At 50.2% G+C, this 17,671-nt stretch overlaps 4 protein-coding genes across 4 annotated transcripts; 1 reads left to right on the top strand and 3 right to left on the bottom strand.

The window, feature by feature from the left end:
- Window positions 1-214: 214 nt before the first annotated feature.
- Window positions 215-2,701, bottom strand: LOC114828119 (aurora kinase A-like). The gene is made up of 6 exons (XM_029110973.1): window positions 2,068-2,701; window positions 1,728-1,963; window positions 1,364-1,583; window positions 955-1,166; window positions 620-765; window positions 215-449 (listed from the first exon to the last, which is right to left on the bottom strand). Exons 1-6 carry the CDS (start codon window positions 2,699-2,701, stop codon window positions 215-217), a joined length of 1,683 nt encoding a protein of 560 aa, XP_028966806.1.
- An 835-nt stretch (window positions 2,702-3,536) lies between these two features.
- Window positions 3,537-6,139, bottom strand: LOC100904028 (cofilin/actin-depolymerizing factor homolog). Its single transcript, XM_003741544.2, has 2 exons — window positions 5,972-6,139; window positions 3,537-4,711 (listed from the first exon to the last, which is right to left on the bottom strand). Exon 2 carries the CDS (start codon window positions 4,652-4,654, stop codon window positions 4,214-4,216), a length of 441 nt encoding a protein of 146 aa, XP_003741592.1. The 5' UTR covers window positions 4,655-4,711; window positions 5,972-6,139; the 3' UTR covers window positions 3,537-4,213.
- Window positions 6,140-8,858: 2,719 nt separating this feature from the next.
- LOC100903738 (metaxin-2) lies at window positions 8,859-10,325 on the top strand. Its single transcript, XM_003741542.1, has 4 exons — window positions 8,859-9,107; window positions 9,394-9,609; window positions 9,719-9,913; window positions 10,029-10,325. Exons 1-4 carry the CDS (start codon window positions 8,967-8,969, stop codon window positions 10,257-10,259), a joined length of 783 nt encoding a protein of 260 aa, XP_003741590.1. The 5' UTR covers window positions 8,859-8,966; the 3' UTR covers window positions 10,260-10,325.
- Window positions 10,326-10,656: 331 nt separating this feature from the next.
- On the bottom strand, window positions 10,657-15,540 carry LOC100908355 (nose resistant to fluoxetine protein 6-like). Its single transcript, XM_003741574.1, has 19 exons — window positions 15,456-15,540; window positions 14,934-15,021; window positions 14,595-14,722; window positions 14,352-14,453; window positions 14,137-14,243; window positions 13,925-14,045; window positions 13,691-13,781; window positions 13,499-13,596; window positions 13,218-13,394; window positions 12,980-13,125; window positions 12,755-12,869; window positions 12,508-12,625; window positions 12,121-12,226; window positions 11,937-12,026; window positions 11,711-11,813; window positions 11,553-11,633; window positions 11,323-11,451; window positions 11,025-11,167; window positions 10,657-10,872 (listed from the first exon to the last, which is right to left on the bottom strand). Exons 1-19 carry the CDS (start codon window positions 15,538-15,540, stop codon window positions 10,657-10,659), a joined length of 2,244 nt encoding a protein of 747 aa, XP_003741622.1.
- Between the last annotated feature and the right edge of the window lie 2,131 nt (window positions 15,541-17,671).

Here is a 17,671-nt window from a genome sequence, read left to right as displayed (position 1 = left end):
CACTATGCCCCGAATATGATGTCATGCAAATGATGAGGATGAAAGATCGAAGCTGCAAGACGGATCGCCTTGGAAGTATGACTAATACTGCTCGGCTCCATATTCCTACTCACGGAGCATCTAGCAACCTTAACATATGTGGCCTATGCGATCTGAAGAGCAGACTCTCATTCCAATTTTCTCCACAGCCAGGACATCGAGATGGTATTCCGATTCAAATAAAGGGGACTTTAGAACGATTCTTCAGGATTCGTGAAAGCGCGTTGTCGAGCTCGGTCCAATCGATGCCTCGGAAATATTCGTGCTCCCTGAAAGGCTGAAAGTTCATCTTGTTCCGCGCCCCGAGTCGCTCCGAGGGATTCTCCCGGAAGAGATCTTTCAGGAGCAGGCGCTTGCCCTTTTCGAGCAGAGGATTGATGGGCACGGTGGCATTTTTGGCTACTTCGTATCTGTGAATGGCGAATACAATGAGGAGAAAATACAACTCGGAGCGATGTGAGAGCGGATTGAGAAAAGGGAACATCAGCTCCGCTCAACTAAGAATCTCAGGCAGAGACCGATGCTCGGACCTGATCTAGCCCAAAGAGAACCATCGAGGGGACCTAGGGAAGCTTCTCACCTATTCTGCTTAGACAACCGATTCAGATCGATGTTCCAACGTTTCACGTACAAACTGAGCGGTGTCATACCCTCGAACATTGTGAACAAGACAATCCCGTACGACCACCAATCCGCACCGGGCCCCGATGTCCGACATGCAATCACCTGCTCCGAAGACAAAATTTTTTTCGCCGAGAAATTCATCTTCGATGCCATATCCCGCGGCGCGCCCTGCTTTAGAGTCACAGATGCTGTTCCCGCTTGACTGGGAAACACGCTCGACCGTGGATCTAGTGTATCTGTAGAGATCGGATAGGGCCTATCGCATCTCTTCCCACATGATCAAGAACTCGCCTCTGGTGCCATATATGCCAAGGAGCCGCATCTCGTCTTCGCGCTCAAGCCCACAAAACTTATGCCGAAATCGGATAGTAACACGTCGAATGACGGAGTGATGAGAATATTCGAGCAGCTGATATCACGATGGAGGCATCCCAAGGCATGGACTGTATGTAAAGCATGCGCTAGCTGTGCCGCGATTTTCCGAGTGACGTCGTCTGGAAGTCCTGAGATGATGAGGGTGGTCAGAAAAAGGGCCTCCAAGATGAGGTACGAACTGTATGAAGCGTCGGGCGGCGGCTGGTTGAAGGGAAAATTGCAACTGCAATTTTTCCCGTGAATGATATCCTAACCAAAGCTCAGAATATCGAAGCCGATCGATTCGGGCTCGAGACACTGAGGGCACTGACTGAGAGTAGCTCACTCGTTTTCCGGAGAACACGATGAAGACTCCCCGTTTTGACGTAGTCCATCACGTAGCAGTAAGCTCGAGCAGTCTCGAACGCAGCATATAGAGAGACAATATTCGGATGGCCCGCAGTTCCACGCCAAACGTAAAATTCTTTCTCTTGCATTTTGAATCCCTCCTCGATCTTCGTCGCCTTCTTACGAACGCATTTTATGGCGTATTTCTTCTTGGACTCCTGTGAGCAGTTCGAATGTGCATCTGAGAGTCTAGATAGATTACAATTTGCCGAAAAAGTCGCGGAATAAATCCTGTCATTCTCTACACGTGGCCTTCCGGCGGAATATCGAACTACTGCATGAGTTCTACGCACTTTATCCACAGCGCAGTAAACCACTCCGAAACTACCCGATCCGATTTTCCGCTCCATGACCAGACTGCCTGGCCCGATGCGGAAGTCGTCCCGAAACTTCGGGTTTAGCCACACTCTCCTCAGATCGACGTCATAGAACTCCGCCGCATATCGAACATCGTGGATCTTGTGCTCAAAGAAAGTGAAGAAGCTTCTTAAACTGCTACAGAAATTCGGCTTCTCGGGCTCCGAAAGCTCCGATAAAACTGCGGAAGACAAGGCCTGCTGAGGAGTTTTGTCCAGTCTATAATCATCCTCGGGACTCAACGGAATATATCGGAAGAAATAGAGCGACAGAGTTGAATATTACTTCTTCTCTCGGTCGCTGGAAGCGACGAAGGTGTCGGGAGCGTGTTCAGGAACTGCCTGACCTCATTTCTTAGATTAGCCTCAGCTGAACACTCCCGAATGATTGGAACTACCCCGTGAACTTTAGAGCCTGGGGACCTCGAGCCCTTGTTGTGAACCTTGAGGATGGATTTCACCGCCGAACGTCTGTAGCCTCTCGAGGTTTCCTTGGACGATCCGTCGCTGGGGTTCATCGCTTCGATATCTTTCTCCGATCTCGGGCCCCGTCGCGCCTTGGTTGCACCCGACTCTGCTTCTTCGCGAGAGTTCAGCTCCCGTCGCTTAGACGATGGCACCGGATTGTCATGCTCTAACAAGTTCGTTTTCGCCTTTCTCGCAGACCTTATGAGACTATCTTGAATAGGCTTATTGCGTGGATATGGACGCTTTGTTGGCTTCACATTGAGAGGAATAGCGCTATTCCCGTGACGACCTGATCGGTAATTGGCCGGGATCTTAGCTTCATGGGCGAAGAGCTCAGCTCCCCTGTTCGAAATCGACCCGGATCCGTCGCGGGAATCTGGTTTCGATGAGCTCGCGTGCTTTAAGGCGAAGCCGACACGTTTTGCCGCGGCGAATTTCGGACGCAAAGACATCTCGTGCTCCTTTCCTCACTGAGAGATGCCGACTCAGCAGGCTCGGTATGCTGATCGCCTGAAAAATACACGCTTGGAAGACCTAGCGCGGATATTCATTGTTTTCGCGAAATGATGGATTCAGTGACATTCGCTCACTCGGTCACACGCGGCCCTGCTCTTGATTTTCCCGACCGATTCCTTCGGCGCATAACGGGAACCCCGGGGAGATGGACTTCAGCTTCCTGCACAGGACCTTTGTTCGCGACCATCTCTGACCTCGTGGGGGGGGGGGCAAGAATCCGACGAGCGCCGCAGAGAATCTCTCGGCGTCATAGCGGGGGTTTCCCCCGCTTTGACGAGTTCCCGATCCCTTGGGATTGTATGACAGTCTTTCTCCCGTCGACAACCGTTCAGACTTCTGAATTGAATCACAGGCATCTCTATGGGCAACTCCAGTCAGTCGTTTCGTATTGATGTTCACGAGATTCTTTTTTTCCAGCTGTAGCCTCTCTCTCCGACGCTTCTCGTTCCCCTTTCGTAATCAGTGTGAAATTCCCTTATTCGGTCATGAAGATAACTAAGATCTTTAAGGGACGTGTGCTTGGATTACGACGAAAGGGATCTCGAGTGCTCCCAGCTTGAAACTGGCATGACGCATCATTGACGGCTCAACGACCATTTCTGACGCCTGCCGAGGAGTATCGATGCCAGACGACTATTGAGCACTGAATAACTTTGGTCATAAAGCAGATGACTATCAGCAAAGAACGACCTGGATGACAAGATCCCACATCGCAGGTGAATCTGGAATCGGACAAAATGCTCCAGCCCACAGTGAAGACACCGACCCAACTTAATAATTAATTATCCAGTGAATAGTTTATTAGAATTTCTTGTCCGTCTCCTGGACGCAATTCCGCTCGGTTTGCATGCTATTTCGCTACATTTCGCCTCGACGGAAACGAGCACCATCCCGAAATGAGAAATTGTTCTTCACTGAGTGAAATACGCGCATGGCTTTCCTATTTCCAACCAAATCGATGTTTTTGTTCTTCCCAGTCTATATTTCCACTAGCAATATTCATTTGTTGTCATCTTCACGGCGGCTGATCTCTGTGTACCGGAGATGGAATCCTTCAAGTTATCCCCGGGCTCGTTACCATCATCATCATTTTCGCCGTCTCAGCTTCATCGTTTCGTCGTGGGGTTTTCTTCTTTTTCTTCACGCTTCGTCTGCTTGTTGTTCGTCTTCTTCTTCTCGGGTTTCATGGTATTTTATCCTTAGTTTGCTTTCTCCTCGCAACATTCACGCAATTGGCCAATGTCATCAGTCGATGATCAACGACGCCCCGGCATCATATCATCATCACCATTTGCATCATACAAAACGGAAATGTTGGGGCGGCGGGCAATAGGAAATAAAATTAAGACAATCAGACGTTGAAGAGGTCAATAGAAAAAGTAGTAGGAGAATGGACATAGCAGGAGTAGAGAGAGTTGACATTTGATACCGCATAGAGAACCATAGCTCTACTGCTTCTTAAGGGCCTCTTCAATTGCCTGCTGGGAAAGTTCTTCGAAATCGCACGCTTGGATGTACTTGTACACACCCACGAGAGCTTTCTTGAGCGCGTCGTACGACGAAGCGTACAACATCTTTTGCTTGACACGAGCTCCCTCGGGACACCAGGTCATCAAAACGAGACGATCCAGAGAGATCTTCGATGGTTCGTTTGTGCCTTCAGAGGGACAGTCGGCAGGGAAATCGAACAGACAGTATCTGCATTGATCCTTGAGCTCCTGCATTTGTCCGAGGAAGTCTTGGTAGGTGGCGGTGCGGTCACCTTTGCTTTCGACGTCGATTATTCTCTCGTCTTTGATGCAGTAAATCACGTAACGATACACCTTGTTTTTCTTGACGTCATCGTACACCTGCTTGGCGTCCACGGAAACAGTGACTCCTGAAGACATGGTCGCTGATTGATGGCAGAAAGTTGGACTTTCACTCTCGAACCTTAGAACTCAAGTCTGAAACAATGGAATGAGGATGTTAGCCGTAGTCGTTCCGGATGCCCCGATAAAAACTCCTGAATTCGATTCTCCCCCGTAATTTCACCGAGAACGGCTGGAGAGCGGAATATCAGCGATGAATCGCGTTTCCAAGTCTTCATGACAGGAGCCCCACCTGAAGCCGCGGGGACACCAGAGAAGCCTTCCAGGACAACGACCATGCAGTGCACCCAGAGTTACTCAGAGCATCGGTGTCGAGCAATCAATCAATGGATTTTGAGCAATGAGTGCCGGGTGCCGCTCGACACGTATAAAGCAGCGTCAAGCCTGTCAAGATCGGAGGGGAAGAATATTTCACTTCTGCGTCTTCTTCGACGAGAGGCAAGAGAACGACTCCGAACTTCTCAGCATAGGAACCGTGGATGGATCATGATGGAAGTGTCTCAACGTCCCATGAGAAAAACAATGGTCTCAAATTCGACGTTCCCAAGCTGGGCCTAGAACGAGTTACGAAGATTTTGACGAGCGAGGTTCCCTTGCTTGATGAGTTAGTTAGTTTGTTCCTCCGTCCTTGTAAACAGATGTCACTTGTGTCAACTGGATGGTGACGTTCATGGCGGCGAGCCTTCTGCCGGTGTTGATAATACTACGGTGTTCCAGTGCGATGCCGGGGTTTCACTGGCTGACTGACTGACTTGTCGGTTCGTCCGTAAATCCGCCCCTGCCACCTATCTATCCATTCGAATGCGTGATCGTATGTATGGTGTGAAGTATGTCTGTGTGACCTCAGGCAGCGCGCAACGACGGCGCCGTTGGCCTGAAGCGGCGAAAGTCGAGCTAAACGTTAATTCCTAATGTGGTGATGTGGCCGCTTCCGTGCAGAGTAGTTCTGCCTGGATAAGCACCACTCAAGGAACGACCAACAAACTTCATCCGGAGATAGTCGTTGAAGTTACCGCTCGAAGTCTGCCCGATACTGGTTTCAAAACGGAGCGCAGATGTCAACGCTCAGAGTCTTGCCTGAATCATCGGAGCACCGCTATCCGGTCCGCTTGAATCGGAAGGTCTGACGTAGCACGATTTATTCGATCTGCACAAGAAGACTACACTCCGTGCTGAGCTTCCGTTGTTTGGTGAACGAGTTCGCCAAACAAGGCGGTCTGCCTTCCGGAGCGGCAGCCTGTCCGCTCAGTGGCTCACTCGCTCGCTTGCTTGCTTCACACTCAATAGAGGGAGAAAATCTACCATTGCGGCTCCGAGAACCGAGCAATGACTCACCCATGTGATGGTGGTGGCAGCGTGAGCGAGCGAGTCCGTGGAGCAACTCAGAATGCGAGCAAACAGTGATCCACCGCTGCCGCTACCACCGCCACTTACAACAAGGTACAACACTCTCAGAAACTCCAACACCGCACCCTCCACCGCGATTACCACTCAATCAGCCCGAACCAGGATCTGTGGTCAAATCCTCCGCAGCTTAAACATAAGCCGTCGACTGAGTCGACCAAACTGACGTCGTCCGACGTACGGAGAACTTTTCATCCCTACGGAATCCGCAGATCGTGGTTTCTGCCACTTCCAGTGCCACCGCCTCATCCGACCGAGAATAGCCGGTGGATTCGGAAACGGTTGCTCAGACACACCGGTCTAAAAAGGAATTTCTTCCAGCTGCGGACCCCATCTATTGGAAGTCACGCGAAGTCCCCAACATTGTCATCGCCTTGCGGGTCCTGCGGGTGCGTTAGCTGACTCGATACGAGATTTCTTGAACTCGATGTCTTGAGCTTTGCCGACGGGGTTCAAATTATCAATTCGATCGCTGACTCCTCCGGATTTCTCCATGCGGGGGACTGAATCGAATGGACACAATGCGTCTTCGCGTCAATAATTCATAGAATCGAAGAGGAAGTTAAATGTGGCGATTCCGATCGTGGCCGACTTATACGTTAAGCAGGGATATGCAAGGAGGCTTTTGCGGATTATGAACCGCCAGTCTCTCGGAACACGTTGGTTGCGGTATCATGTGGCAATCCACCAACTTCCAACGAAACCAGTCACGAGTGAACGATCGAGGCAGAGAGAATCCGCATGGGTAAACTAAAAGTATGAATTCGTCGCGGAAAAACTCGGCGTTTATCGCCTGGTCTGCTCCTTGAATCGCTGTGTTCCGTCAAAAGTGGCTGACTGACTGACTTGCTGCTTTCGAATCCGTCTGTCTTTCTGAAGGGATCGCTCGTTCGCTGCAGCAGCGGTGGCGGCTGCGGCGGCGGCGTCCGTCGTCTTGTATAACAGCCATAGCCGCTGCTGCAGCAGTAGCGACCAACCCCAAAACGGCCGGTGATTCAAATACGCGGCATGGGCTCTCCGGACACTCAACGAATCGCCGGCTCGGGAGCGAAAGCTCCGCACAAATGTCTTATCGAATGAATCAGCTCGATGTGATCATATTCTAAGGAAATGAAATCATGACGCATACGTCGAAGTCGGCTCGGCGTTCATTCAACCTTTAGCGGGAGCACATTGGTCGCTGTCGAGTTATCGGAACCTAATTTTGCTGCGGGAGTCACGGTCTGTTTTTCCCGTACATCCACGAAACTGGCGTTCAGGAAGCCCACAGAACAGACTATGAACTAATCGATGTAGTAATTCATCGAAGAAGCACTGAACGATGAGTGACGCGCCGGTCCCTCTCCCTCCGGTGTTGTCGAGAAGCGAACACGAGAAGCCGCTGCTGTCTATTGAACTCTGGTTTGAACACGTCAGATTGCCGGACTAGATATAGTTGTCGATCACTGACAGATCCAGCTCGTGGTCGGCGCTCCGAGATCGCTACCTAAGATCACGTACTGAACAGAACGTTGCCGGAACCGAGCAATTCCAAACGAAGCTTCACCCACCTCTTGCTCCCGTTGCTTTACACAGTCTGTGTGTCTGGTGCTGCTGCTGCCGCTTTAGCGAGCGAGGCGATGGCGGCGGTTGCTGCTGCGGCGGCGGCGGCGACGGCTGCCGGCGATTCCTTCTGCTAGAGGAAGGCGGGTGTGCTGGATCAGCGGCGCGGCTCCAATGCCTAAGCATCGGAAACCTCCGATTCCGTCGGAGGGGTCGGACTGCTGCGAGAGAGGGGCCGCCATATTGGAGACATGGCGGTGATGGCCAGCTTGGCGCGCTTTTTTGAAATCCGTGAATCTGAAATTCTATCCGCAGGACACAGAGCACTCATCCCCACGGATAACCAACTCCCAGACTCTTCGGGAATGGAAAGCCCCAAAATAATCGGTGATCTATCCCAAGGGCAGAGGGCTCTAAAGAATCAACTCCGTGAATCCTCGGGATGAGCAATCCAGAATTTATAGGAGTTTCATCAGCCTATCCCTAGGATTATCCGGGCTGATTCTCGAAAAGATCACGGCCTCTGTCTCTGTGCAAAGGACGGGTTTTTCGTCCCGAAATTCCTCATTGTCGATCACTGTGAGGCCCCGGGCTCTGAGCTCTATGGATGAAACCCCGACGATTTCCGGTATCCTCAGCCCGAGGATTCTCGGAGTAGATGCTTGTGAGAGCTCTGGCTCAGACAATTTCACCGGAGATCCCAGTATACGTGCGGTATACTTCTATCGATGGCCGGCGAAAAGCGTTTCTGAAGTCACACGCTCCGCTCTCCGCTTAGTCAGTTCTGCGTCGGTTTTGTCCCAGGTGCTGTAGTACAGGACGTCGTAAATGTCGATCGCTTCTATCCATTCCGGTAATTTCTCTACACGGCGTGACAGTGAGAAGATTGGAGTAGATCATGAATCGACAGGAGGAGGAGGGAGGTCAGTATCATCCCACTCATCACGGATATCAAAAGACAGGAATAGTCTCAAACAAAATAGCATTCTTTGGTGGACTGTCACCTTTTCTGCTCCAAGAGGAGGAGCCTGTGCGTATCTGCGGAACCATGCAGTATTCCGTGATCGGAAAGACTGTGGGAAATCATGCTATTTCACGAAGCGGAATTCCTACCGAAAATCGTTATCGTTGCACAGCTCGATGAGCTCGAAGGGGGCTCCTGAGGCCGTGGCACTGAAAGAGACCGCCCGGTTTATTCGAAACTACCTGCGCGGATCATTGTCATCATTTGTACCTCATTCCCTGGAGCTCCACGGGAGTATAATCTTCCTGTAAATATTCGTATTTTGTGGTGAAGCCGAATGCTCATGCTCATTGATTGACAGAGAATCTGTCAATATTGTACTTCGATCTGAGACTTTCCCCACATCTTCATCTCGCGGCGATGGGGACCACTTTGCTGCAAGAGGCGTGGGCTGTGGAAGTTGGGTCGCGCGAACCGTGGGCAGAGGACTCGAAGTTGTATCAGCCTATAGAAGAAACCCAAGCACAATGCAATGAAAAAGCGCAATCATTGGCCGTACAGGTAGGTCTGGCTATCAATGTCAGTTCTCTCCGCATTCCCCGTTCCAAAGCTCTCAAAGCGGATGGTTTGACCTCTTGCGAAGCTCCCCGCCATCCGCAATGAGCCGGTCATCTGTGTGAACAATACTCGGGAGAATTTTCTGTGAAGTCTGAGTCTTGAGTCTTGCAGCGTCAAAATTCATGTTCCGTCTTTTCCTAATTCTGCTTCGAAGATGAGCGTGGTCTCTCGTGTAGGTTCATAGCCGGTGTCTCGGAGCCCGCGAAGCCTCAGGAACGTTCTTTTCCAGAGTTACCTCCGCATGTGTGGCCTCGATCACGTTGTGGAGCAGAGACCCAACGCAGAATTCATATCCCCGACGGGGAGTGTTCCAGTACTACAATGCGGATCCTTCGTTCTCGCTGATCTGGATTCGATCGTCGGCTTTGTAGCATCAAAGGGCATTTGCCTGACCAGCAATCTCTCTGCGGCCGAGAACGCCGACCACGCAGCGTATTTTAGCCTGGTTAGTTCGAGATCGTTTCCTTGAATCCGCGACCCCCCGGTGCCCATCGGGTCATGATTCTTCCGAGGTTTCTCTCCGACGCTAATCAACCGCGTTTCACTCTTTCCAGGTCCAGACAGTATTCGACAACGCAGAGCTATATTTCTCATGGGTTGTTCCCAACGGTTACGAAGTGACATGGAAGCGTTATGGCAGCGTCTATCCCTGGCCCTTGAGTGACATCCTGCCGTGGTCGAAGCGTCGCGCCGTAAAACGAGCAATCAAGGACTGGGCGGACAAGCAAGAGAGAGACGTACTCGAAGAGGTACGAATACAGATGCCAAATATGTAATCCGTGCGTTTGCCGTACGGATATCTCTGAGTTCCTCAGCCAGAGCTCGGTGCGGATCGACGACTAAGATTCAATTGAATTCTTCCAGATCGACTCGTGTCTCTTCGCTCTATCAGAACGCTTAGCCGAGAGAGAGTGGTTTTTCGGCTCTAAACCTACAGAATTGGATGCTCTGGTATTCGGTCATCTCTATGTTCTGGCAGGAGAGTCCGACGGGACGCCTGGCAGCAAAGTTTCATCGTTGATAAGAAAGTACGATAACCTCATGAATATCTGCTCGAGAGTCAAAAACACATATTTCAAAGGAAGTCTGACATAAGTTGAGAGAATGAGGTTAGGAGTCATTATTGCCATAAACAGATAGGGATGGGTTACCTCCACAAAAGCGTATTTCTTCCTTTTTCACTCCTTATCGTACAAAGTCTCTTTCGCGATGACTTCTGTCAGGAAGCATTTTTTCTTTATTGGAGCTGGCGGATAGTTCGGCTCTCAATATTCTGAGATTCTCGTAGTTCAATGCACTGGCTCGAATTAGATCCTTGGCTATTCATGCATGCTTCAGACTACCTGATCAGAAATTACCGCTAACATTGGAATCCAGAGGACTTCTTATGGAATGGGGAGGTCACTCCCTCGGTGTAGCTTAGCTACCTTTCGATCCACGACAAGAGAAATCTCTGACAGCTGCCTTCGAAAATTTCGTATCCTAATACCGATCATAGTCGGTACTTTTCGATGGTTTTACTCGCCTCCCTGGACTTTGAGGGCTCCTCTATGGGAGGAGTAGCCCTAGCTCGTCCTCGGGGCTCTACATATTCACAAATTCGGAGGTACACCATCTTTTCTATGTGAGTTGTAGGGGCTTCCACCAAGCAGAAGAATATTACGGCGAAGAAGAAGGATTGTCCAAAATCACCGACCGTCGTCATTGCCTGGGAATGGAGATGGTGGCGATGGACGTAATGGATCCCGAGCTACGACAGCTACGTTGACAGTGATTTACATATTATGATGTTCTGTGCCGGATATGACTAAGTCATCACTTGATACTTCATGTAGGAAATCGATGCATGGCTGCTCTCACCTGAAGGTAATGACGAGCTTCCGTAAGGTTCCGCTGGTGGTACACCTTAGCTCCCATGACCAGAACGTGAAGCAAGTAAAACGAATACGATACTCTTGAGAGGGGTATGAAGACTTTCGACGTCAATATCCGGTTCACGATGCCTGAGAGAGCAAAGGAGTCGTTCGAGATATTTGGGCTTCCCCGAGAACTCGGCCGAACCGCGAGTCCGAACTTCTCGCTCTACATCTCCTATCCTGAGCAATTCCTGAATTTTCTAAATTCTTCGGAAAATCCGAGTCCATATCGAGATTCATACCTCCATTGCCCGTGGCGCACACGAAAATGAGCCACCCGATGAACGAGCACCAAATGACTCGGCTAAAACCAGCGTAGAGGGCAGCCCAAACATTAACGAAGTCTCCGCCAGTTTGCCAGTAGAAGGGTACTGTGGGATGAAGGGAAAGTTTGCTTGTCGGAGTGAGGTCGGGAGAAAAAATCGACTGTGGCTTCGGATTCAAGTTCGCGTCGGCGAGCTTCTCAACTTACGAAAGTAGTTGATGGTGGCCAAGATTGATATGAAGAGCCAAATCCTCAACAGACTTGAGCGGGTGTATTTTCTCGGTTTTTCTGGAAGTTGAGGAAAACTCCCCGTATGCTTTCCTCGGCTCTCGGCTTCCGATTAGCGACGATATCTCGGGACTTACCTGTCCTCTGCTTATCGATGAAATGTCCCAGGAAAACCCCAATGACAGTGCTCATCAAATGACTCAAGGAGTTGTTGTAAAGACCGAAGAGGAGATACGGAACCTAAGCAGAAAATGAATTCCCGTCATCCGATCGAATCGAATCGTCACATACGGGCGCTTCCATGCTTCTTCCTCCATCGGAGAACTTCAGGGACTTCACGACGTATTTCTAGGAATGTCTCACCTTGCGAACGATGTTCGGCAGGAGAATCACAAAAGGAGGCAACTCATAGAGCCACGTATGCACGGAAATGAAAACACACGAGAACGTTCCCTGGATTGGAGAATGGAACGATTCGCAGCGGATGAGACTCTTGACTTTCTATGGAAAACTCACCATAGTTCATAGTCTGTGAGCTCCGACTCACCACAACGATCAAGAGGATGCTCCCTGTGAGCCGGTATCTTCCTCTGATCAGGAGGATGACTGGAATGACGACGATAGCCGTGGCTTGGAAGTCCGCTGGAACGTACCTATCGGAAGACTTCGAATTACACATATTCTTATCCCAAGCTAAGCATCCTGAGTAAGGGGGACGTTCATCGAAGATTGAGATCCCTGCCTCATGCTCGGGAACAGATCATGACCATGACTTGGACTGGGGAGTTGGCGCAATCGCGCCAAACACCGTGAATTTTCGCGGTATTTTCAGGCGATCCTCGGTTGGAAGCCAATGGGGCGTGAAAATTGCCGTGAATTTGCGAGAAGAACGCCGTGAATGATTCTCAGCCTTAATCATGACTATAGAGCTTACCAGAGATGGAGGATACATTGTTTGAGACCAAAAAAGTTCCCGACCATTGCCGGTATCGACCACCAGTTCCGAGCACAGTTATCCACGAAGAAACTCAATGTGAGATCTTTCCCCGGTCCTGTGAGACAATCATGCTTCAGGGAGGGTTCTCGAGGGACTCAGACGCAATTCGATTCCGGGAAGCTCGGGAGCGATCATTTTGTTGATCCAGCGCATCTCTAAATTTCGCGGATCGACCGAAACTCACCCGAGAGGAGCGCAGGATATAACATGTAGAATGCGACCAGGAACACTGCCGGAATACTGAGCCGGATCCACCGTCGGATCAGAGTCACGAAGACGATGAGAGGAACCGAGGCGGCCTGTGATAGCAGGAGAGTTATGAGATCGGATTGGGCATTATGTGCAACCATTACTTCTTATTTTCGATACACCGAGACCACGAGGAGGCTTCCACGGAACTTCAACTCACATATTCCTTACTGAGTTCCTGCTTTAACGATCGATACGTCATCAGGCCCGCAATGCAGAAGAAAGTGTCGACTACGTAGAAGCCCATGTAGACAGGGAGCATTGTGATATCGTATCGGATCCATCTGAAAATCTGCATCGGGTTCCCTGGAAAAGAGCCGACGATGGTAGACTAATATCAAGCAACAGACTTCCATGGCGCAGGTCTTGAACACGCGGTAGTCACCTCGATGTCTCACCTTGAGCCGAAGGATCCGACACGAGATAGGAGTGAGCGTAGAGGATATAGAAGGCACTGATAGCTCGCAGGCCGTGTACACAAGTCAAATGCTTGACGTCGGCTGAGACATCGGTGCGGAATATAATTCGCAAGTTTCGCTCCAGGGAGAATGCATGCAGAACTTTGTAGAATATTTCTGAAATACCGCGTATCCCACTCGTGATCTCATCCGCTCTGGACTGGAGCCTGTATAATATCTGTCCTGACCCAGTGGACATAGGATTGATTTGTGAGACTTACTAGTAACAGTTTTCCCTCTGACGTCTCCCAAATCTTCCAATCTCCGCCCTGCGAAGATTCCTACTATCGTCAGGATGACGAGCACTGAAGTCACGATTCTGCGGAGGAATTCGCAGAATTTGGAAAATATTGACGTATTTCATGATAAGGAAAATATGCAACGTATCGACCTAGGAATAAACAGATTCCTACATCACTCCGATCTGGAAAGCTGACAGGGGCGGATCCTCGGACAACGCTCGGCAGGCGGGCACCCATGGTTGGAATCCGTATTTCCCTCCGACTGCGGGAATAATCAATCAAAGATAGAAGCTGATTCTCAAGTAGATGCGACGGAGGAGAAGGATTCGATGTCATAGCAGGTGTTCGAACTCCTCAGTAGAAGCCAGACGGGAGTCCGGCGCCTCATCTCCCGAGTATACGCACGTTTCTGCACGACGTATTCGAGATCCTCTCCACGACATGTAGATGGCACGCACACTCCTATCCTGTTGTTCATTAGCCTCAAGAAATCATCGAGCGACGTCGTGCTGTTCCCAAGATAATCCTTCACAAGATAGGAGAAATTGTGACAGGGTGCGGTTGAGACCTATCTGTCGTATGTTGACTGGGATCGTGAAAATCAGAGGCTTACTCACAATTATCTCACTGTAGCTCGAAATCGCATCCTTGATGATCTTGTGCACGAAAACATTATCTATCGACAAGAAGAGCGTGCAATATCGACCCGTGAATAAAATCTCCCCTGTAATTCAATCATCCGCATCATCATTCTGTATTCTTCCCGAGAATGCATGAATGTTGGGGCGTGTATGCATCGGTGATAATTTGCAGGATACGAATTGAGTGATACCGTTGCTGTTCTTCGCCTCCGCCGCGAGGCACGAATCGTAGTCGCCCAGATCAGCTGATTTACCATCCAAAGCCGTTGGCAGACCACCCGAAGATCGCACGACTGCAGTTTGCGTTTGACATTATCAGACTTCAGATTGATAATTCGATCCAATCTATCACGCTCCTGTGAACGTCGCACTCCAGAGAATCGCGCTTCTTGCGCTTGACAAAACTGGAACGACTTGCTAGACAAGGAACTCACATCTGTATGCCCAAAACTGGAAAGATTGCATCCCTTGCATGATCTTCTGGAAGGCAGCCCCGCACTCGGCGGGGATCTCTGGGTCGAACAGGATATCTTCGAACAGAGGATACATCTCTCGCGTCATCCTGTGGTGGCGTCAAAATCGAAAAAGAAAACGGATTGACTTCAGATGAATTGAATTGATGAATTTTCCAAATTCCCGGATCCCGCAATCGATGAATAGATACTTCATGATCTTCTTTGATTCTACATCTGTCGCAGCTTCAGATCACCGATAATTTTCGAATCGATCCCCAGAATCGTTGCGTTCCCCAATTTCAGCCCGTATTTTATCACCTTTTCATGAATCCCTCGACAATGGGTTGGAGATCCTCATATTGGTTGAGGTCGCGGGTAGTATTCGGAACGTTGATGTTCGCCACAACTGTAAGCAGCCTAATCAATACATTTGCCAACAGACAGCGTCCCTAAGAATCTATACGGAATATCACCTTCCGAAGTCACGCGACCTGGAAGATTCTCGAGAATCTCCATCGGGAGGACGAGCTTGCTAGAGGGGGATCTCGGCAGTGTTCACTGTCGTTTTTCAGCGGCTCCTCGAGAACTTTGCTCTGGATTCTCGGAGTCGTCCGTGGTCTTCACTCAAACTGTTCCCCAACACCTCTTGAATTCCCGTATGATGAGCGAGGTTGGAGCCTGCGCGGGGAATCGGTTCCCCGAGGAGCTCACAGCAGACCGTGCGAAGTTTCCAGCTTCGCGTTGAGGTTCCTCAGGGCGCATACGAAATCTACCGAGTTGTCTAGATGGTCGCGGAAGGGTTCTGTATGCTCGCGGGGAGCTTTGACGATGGGGACTCACCGTCTACAAGACGTTCCTTAACCGGATTGATGGCAGCCGAGCTGGTCGTGCAAAACACGGTGAGCACCAGGACAACTTCACCCATTTTTATTCGCGTCACCCGCCACATTGAGGAGCCGGTGAGAAATCCAGTGAGTTCACAGAAACCAGCGGCGACACGGAAAATATTCCTAATAGATGATGATCCCTGAGAACTTGCACTCGGTGATTCCCAATTTGTCCTTATGGAGTGGAGTTAGCTGGTCCGACAGTCGTGGGCACTCAATTGACGTGATGACTGGAGCGAGCGGATTATCTTGATGATCGCGCCTTCGGAAATAGAGGGAGAGCCGCTCACGCTCAGAAGAATGTCCTTCTGGAGCAGAGGCCTGCGGGGCCGCTAATTAGAGGAGCTCTATGCTCTCCCATCTTCTGCTAGAACTGAGTGTGGCTTCCTTTCAACTTAACTCCTCTGATGTACGATTCAGAGTCGATACGTCGTATGGATCTGGACCGATTATGCTAGACCCCATTGCGTCACTGATGATGAAATCGTGGACTGGGCTTCTACCTCTCTAAGATTCACTGAGTGAATCCGCGCGCTGCAATGTTGTTTATATCAGGCTTTCCGCAAATGCTCATGAGAACCCCCATCCAAGATCTTGCACATCTTGTCAAGCAAGCGGAACGCTGAAAAGCAAGTTGAAAAAATCACGGAAACAAGTGGTGCGGATTTTCTGTTCGAAAAGTGAAGAGTTCTCGCTAGACTATTTTTTCCTAAGCGCAAGAAAAGACTCCATTCATTACACACCTGGGTGCGATGAAATATCTTGCTCGATCTGCCACAAGATCTCTTCGGTCCAAAGACTCTCGTGCCGACTGATATCAGAGGAAAGTCCCGCTGGTAGCCCTGACGAGACAGCAAAAAATCGATGAGACAAAGAGCTAGCTGAACCTCGTCATATCCGCCAATTCTTCCGAATTCTCGCTCCCGAGCTATCGGCCGCTTTTCCGAATTCATTTGGCCCTCAGAATTACCAGACTTCCATGGAGTTTCTTGAAGTTCATGGATACTCGAAAGTTGATGAGTCCAAGACAAGACGTTGGAATGAATGAGGGCGGATGCCAGTTCGAATTCACCATGACGCTTTCCTCTCTCCCCATAGCATACCCCAGGATTACGCCAAAGCTTTCAATCATTCGACTCATACTTTCATCGCCCATCATCACGGTTTTATTTTTCGGGGCGAGTCGTTGGATCAAGCTTGTGGACCGCAAGGAGCAAACGATTGTCGGGGGATCGATCGCACTCCGTGGTAATCCCGGGAAAGGATCACTCAGACACTGAGCGAGGCAATTCGCAGCGGGCAACTGCTAGGAGCTAGGAAGGAGGTGCCGCGTGGCGTTTCGGGATCTGATACAGGTGGCTGCGCAATAGCACCAGGAGAAGGAACTCGATCTTAGGGAACTGACCGAGAAAGCTCCCCGAAGTGAAAGTTCTGTTTAACTTTCGCTCGCTACAATTATCGGACTCCCCCCCCCGCCGTCGTCAATGAGCCGTCTCTGAACGGTTGATTCCTTTTGAGCCTGAGCTGCTCCTGATAGCATTCGAATTTTTGTTTCTGGCGAGCGAGGGAATACGCAGCTCGTTACTTCTCGCTATCATTTACCGCCACTTGTACACATCCGGCCTATCAAGCCAAACTGTCACGAGAGATAAGGCCGGTGAGAGATCCGACGCGCTGATATCAAATCGCAGCCGATATCAGGTCTCTTCCGAACGATGGGGACCTCTTGGGCATCTCATTCAGAGCCAGACCTCTTGTGGACTCGAACAGGCTCGAGTAGCATGACATCGGTCGAATGACATCTACCGCGAAGGCGCCTATAAGAGCGAATCAGGCCCCCCTGAAACTCCGAATTTAGGGCGCGCCTAAAAAACTTCCGAGGAGGTGCTTCGGTTCATGTCGGGGCTTCACAAGGTCATCACTCCATTTCCGTCAACACCTGCTCGATGAAGCGGCTCTGTTCCGTCTTTCAGGGTCAATCATCTTCGAAACCTAAAGAGCGTGCCATCACTTTCCCCTGCGGGTCCTGATAGTCTTTCATTCCTGTTGTTTTCCATCATCTCACTGCCCCTCCTGTCTCAGTCCGACCGAACTTTTGGGACATTTCCACCGTTTATGCTGGAATGCGGATGAAGCGAGGGTACAACCAGGAATTACACCATGATTGTC

Source organism: Galendromus occidentalis, unplaced genomic scaffold (assembly GCF_000255335.2).
Source record: "Galendromus occidentalis unplaced genomic scaffold, Mocc_1.1 scf7180000077185, whole genome shotgun sequence".
Lineage (NCBI taxonomy): Eukaryota > Metazoa > Arthropoda > Arachnida > Mesostigmata > Phytoseiidae > Galendromus > Galendromus occidentalis.
Note: the sequence above shows the minus strand (reverse complement) of the source record. Positions and strands in the feature narration are given on the sequence as shown.